Source organism: Notothenia coriiceps, unplaced genomic scaffold, assembly GCF_000735185.1.
Source record: "Notothenia coriiceps isolate Sejong01 unplaced genomic scaffold, NC01 NC01_scaffold00000492, whole genome shotgun sequence".
NCBI classification, from domain to species: Eukaryota; Metazoa; Chordata; class Actinopteri; order Perciformes; family Nototheniidae; genus Notothenia; species Notothenia coriiceps.
In genome coordinates, this window is record NW_011333193.1 from 164,786 (window position 1) to 169,886 (window position 5,101).

At 42.5% G+C, this 5,101-nt stretch overlaps 2 protein-coding genes across 2 annotated transcripts in view; both read right to left on the reverse strand.

Annotated features, from left to right (window-relative positions):
- LOC104954205 (dipeptidyl peptidase 4) overlaps window positions 1–5,101 on the reverse strand; it is a 16,103-nt gene that overhangs the window by 3,683 nt on the left and 7,319 nt on the right. The window lies entirely within an intron of this gene.
- Window positions 587–2,713, reverse strand: LOC104954341 (glucagon-1-like). The gene is made up of 3 exons (XM_010781439.1): window positions 1,989–2,713; window positions 1,265–1,420; window positions 587–707 (listed from the first exon to the last, which is right to left on the reverse strand). Exons 1-3 carry the CDS (start codon window positions 2,078–2,080, stop codon window positions 587–589), a joined length of 369 nt encoding a protein of 122 aa, XP_010779741.1. The 5' UTR covers window positions 2,081–2,713.

The window sequence follows — 5,101 nt, forward strand, 5'->3', positions numbered from 1 at the left end:
GAGGGAGGGGAGAGCGAGGAGAAGGTCATTGGGTTTGGGGATAGCTGGGGGGTACGGACACAGACTAACGGTGGTGACTGCTCTCTCCCTTGTCAGTCTCTCTATATTAGTGAACGAGAGGGTAGAAAAAGGGGGCAAACGAAACGAAAAAGAACTACAGGAACACCAACACAACTTTAATTTTAGTCGGACTTAAAAACCGTGACGCAACTAACTATAGAATGATAAGCACCTTTCTAACTTCACTTACTAATAAAAACTTTTTTTTTGCGCCGGGATACTTGTTTAGTACCTTACTTAGTTTCTTTGTGGGCCCATTCAGTGCCGGTTAGTCTTTTATTCGATGTTACTTTGTACAAGACCTACTATGACGTGACGTCCGGATTTATAGGTCTCAATTTTACCGTTCGAACCGTGGTAACACCGGGGATTGCTCGCGAATTATCCGTCACAAATGTAAGGGCACATGTATCGAGTCTAGACTTTGCCTGTCCGGCCCCCCTCGGCAGTCGTCCTCCGTTACAACTACCTTCGAAGTGGTCACTGCACTTGTTCCACGACCTCGTGGGGGGGGGGGGCGGGCAGCCTACGCTCTTCTGACTTGTCCAGCCTTGAGCCTGGCAACAAAGTCTTTGATTAGCTGGTCCTTGAGGTACGAGCTCACGTCGCTGGTGAAGGTCCCATCAGCGTGGCGCTTTTCTTCAGCACTGAAAACACAGTGAGGGAAAATGTTCAGATTGTTTTAGAGTTCATAATTCCGAAATATACACTATATTCAGTAACACATCCCTGTTAACCAGTGGTAGAAATGAAACCAAGGAAATGTAATCAAGTACGCTTAATATTCTATGCTACTTTTATGTATACTCTTCTATCCTTCAGAGCGATATATTCTACTTTTTACCCCACTACATTTATCTGACAGACATAGTTGCTTTGCCCTTACCTTTTTTTCTATGGGCTTTTCTTTTTACTTCTATACCATTTGTTAAAAAAGCAAAGAGAAAGAAAATAATGCCCCAAAAACAACCTTCAGATACATCTTTTAACCCTTTAAAGATAATACTTCTGTACGTTTTTGAATGCAGGATTTTTACTTGGAGTTCAGTGTTTTTATGTTGTTGTAAAAACTCCACCACTGCCCCTTTAACAGTGATTGTAGCATCTTGCACATTGAATATAACCATTGATTATATGTTAAATATTATAGGGCTAGAAAAGTCAAAGCACTTCACAATTGATATTCTTAAGATCCCATACTGACCCGCTCCTCTTGTTGTTCATCAGCCACCGGACAAAGTCCTGAGCCTTCCGGTCCTCCAGGTATTTGCTGTAGTCGTTTGAGAAGGTTCCCTCCGAATGTCTCTTCATGTTGGACAGCTCCCACGGCTCATCCACTGATGTGTTGTCTGCCTTAAAGCTACAAGAGGAAACCACTGTGAGCTTACACAGATGAACCCTTCACATTACCTAAATCCATTGGTTAGGTTGAATTTTCCGAAAAACTTCAAATAATACAAACAAATCAGATGTAGTATATTTATCATTAATCTTCAAATATATGCCCAGATGTAAAGTGTACATTTAACACTTTCAATTAAATCTCCCATTTTCGCTATTATTTCTTATATCTTAATAGACTTCTAACATTTTCTGTATTTATAAATAGGGTAATCCACATTTTCAGCTTTATAATTCCCAAACAGAAAGAGAATGTAGAGCAAATCCTCCCCTGTTTTACTTCGCCAAATGACTTCAAGCCTTTTATCCAATTTGATGGGATATTTTTGAGACATTTCTCAGTTTTAGCATCGCCTCATGTCACCTAAATAGTGCTGAAAGTTGCTCTTTGGAATTGAACTTAAAATGACCCACATGTACCACATTTTAAAACGTATTTTTCGTGAAGGATAAAGTTCTCTTTCTGCATTCCTAAATGTACAAAACAAATGGTCCTTAGATAAAAGACAAAACAGTATTTTCTGTACCTTGAGCTGTCACCCGCCTCCTGCAGAGGAACCTGCCAGCTGCTCTGAACAAAACCCACAACCAGAAGGATACCAGCTAGGAAGCTTCTCATGGTTCTAACCTACAGCGCAGCACACGCACACATACAAGAAAAAAGTTTGCACATTGGATCAAAAAGTTAATGTGGTTTCCTAATTGCAATCAACACAACTCACCTTTTCTTCTTCTTTCCTTCACAAGAACGGTGCCGTTAGCTCCTCTGCTTGTCTGACTCTAACCCTCCTCTCTTACATTGTGTTCTTATATACTGTAATAGAGGGAGGATGATTTGTCTGCTCAGGTGGGATAGTTTAACCACTCTTGCAGGTCAACCTGTTACTCTCAACCCATTAGACACGGGCCCCGTCACATCGGCCGAATCAACAAGCCGAGCATTTGTCCCGAAAGGAAAGGTGCTATCCATGCGTGATGCCAGCTGGTACTTAGGTGTTAAGATCAAACAACAGCAGCTCATCCTGTTAAACAGAACGTAGGGTAAATGCTTTAATGTTCTACTGTGTCATCATGATGGGAAGTGATATGTGTGCTGTCATATCTGGGAGATGAGTCACTATTAGTGGTTTCTGTCTGATCAGATTTAAAAGATGGGTGATATTGACCGGTTATACGCATCAGCGGCAGTTATCTCCATTTTTACAAGGGCCATTGTTCAATAGAGATTGATGGTTTATGACAGGGGTCGGCAACCTTTTTGATATGAAGTGCCATTTAAAAAAAAAATTGTTATCAGCGTGCCAACCATAGGTGTCAACGATCGAGAATTATCAACGGGAGGGGGGGGGTTGAGGTGTTGGACGCTCGTGAACTATCAGCAGGAGGGCGGGGAAGCAGTGTGTGGACCTGTCAGCGCAACTTACATGATGCCGAATTTAACAAACACCTTTAAATAATTGGTTTAAACGGCATAATAATAAGGACGATCGTCCGTTCTGTGATTCTCCAGAGCACACATGTTAGGATGTTAGGCTTATGGAAGTGAAACGAGGAAGCGGAAAAACAGAGGTCTGTGATGTATTTTGTGAAACAGAAGAACAGCTAAATAAATGCAACGGCCTCCCAAGAAGAGCTCGCCTCTCTCCAGTCATTTAAGTTAAAGTTGGTTATTGAACCTGAAGCTTGTTGATTCTGCCCTCCTCGACATATAATTGTACGGTCCCCTTTCATGTTACCCAAATTTCAGTATAAACAGTAAGACACTAGCGCACAACCACGACCTTTAGTCAGTTACCCCCTTTTTTTTGTAATAATGAACATTGATTTACTTTTTACCACTAAATAAAAGTCTCAAACAAAACATTTTAGTTTACGATTAAACCAGGACTTTACTAGAACAAAATGAAACCCCCACTCAAAGAACATATTAACCCCTACCAACAGACAAACTATCATTTATTAAAACCCTTAAAATTTTTTACAAAACAAACCCTCTATAGTACAAAGAAATAAAGAACAAAGTTGTCCTAAATGAACCCGCATTGTTACTAGTAGAAAAAATATAAATCATGTCAGTTGTCCGACATACGATCCCACACCCAAGTCAATTCGCTCCAAGCTTTACGGTTTGTTCGTACGATAGTGTGTTACGACTATTCGAACTAATTAAAACGTGATAGTCAAACACCGGTTACTTTACGAGTTAATATTTTCACCCCTGTGTTTGCGGTAATATCCTATCATTATTAAGTTAAATTCATTAAGTATGTAATATGTAATTGTTTGATTGGTCGTCACGATCAGGTTACACTTGGGTTGTTTAACCCCAACGCAGTATATTGGGTAAACAACATCTCATTTTAATTGGGCTTGTTCTAACGCCCAATAATTACCTGGTTGCGGGTTACAAACAACGCCCAAATTAATTGGGTCGCCGTACACAAAACCGAGGTTATCAATTGTCCGCGACCCAACTCGTTCGGATGGGTCTAACCCAACAAAAATTTTGGGTGGTAAAAAATTCTCACATCAAATACGACAAGCTCAATACGGGTAATAATGACGATAGTAACGGGCAATTCGTCGTTTAAATCTTCGTTAATCGTAATATGGAATGTAGTCATAAATATTCATACAATCGCCGATTCACTATACTTTGTTTACATATAACATAAATTGGATGTCTGATTTACCCCACGAGGTTATAACTAACGCAGTAGTACCTACTTTAGGATGAACTGAGTTGAGACTAAACCAATCGGGACCCGGCCGAGACGAACGACTATTCAAAGGGTGGCGGAATCAGATAGTCGTATGTCATACAACCTCGCGATCAGTTATCTTCGTCGCGTCACAATGCATCACTAAGTGATACAGCCCGCGCTACGTTCGTTTAGCTCAAGGTTACCCCCCGCAAATTTTCTTTCCCCCCCCCCCCGCCCCCCTCACATCCCTCTCTTTCGAAGGTGACCCTCCCCGTAGTGTCCCCTAAAGTTGGAAACGGTCTGGTAAATGTTTTTCGGATATTTTGTGTGATGTCCTCCCTCTTGTAAAGTTTTTCCGGTATTATCCCGCCCCCGGGGAATTTTTGCGACGACTGTGATAGATTCTCGGTATACCGGTTATCTACTGGTAAACTAACAGTATTTGGCCGCCCCCCCCCCAGCGGAGCCGTTGGGGAACCGTGCGCGACGGTCGTAAACCGTGCGCCGTGGCACCTATTCCACCCGATCGTTTTATAAACTTTAACAATAAAAAAGGCTAGGACTTGCTCCTGGCGGCGGTCTCCGCGCAGAAGGGCAATGGACGGGGTCCCTTCCTTCGGTAACCGTGCGGTTGCGTCGGGGCGAGAGAAATAGAGGTCCGACTGAAAAGACGGGCGCAAAGGAGCCACCACGTCACCTGACTAAGCAAGTGGTGTCTCCTATTTCGTGGAAGTGATTAACGTCATCGGTATTCCTCGACAGTTTACGGCGGTCGAAAAAAACCGACCAGACCGACGGAACATAAAATCAACTTTCCTGGCTCCACGCGCTAGACGGAGTAGCAGATAGCTTATTACTGCGGATGTTCCTTCCCCGCCTGACCGGTAGACACACAACTTGAAAGAACCAGCCGAGGCTGGCTCAGCTCTCCCGTC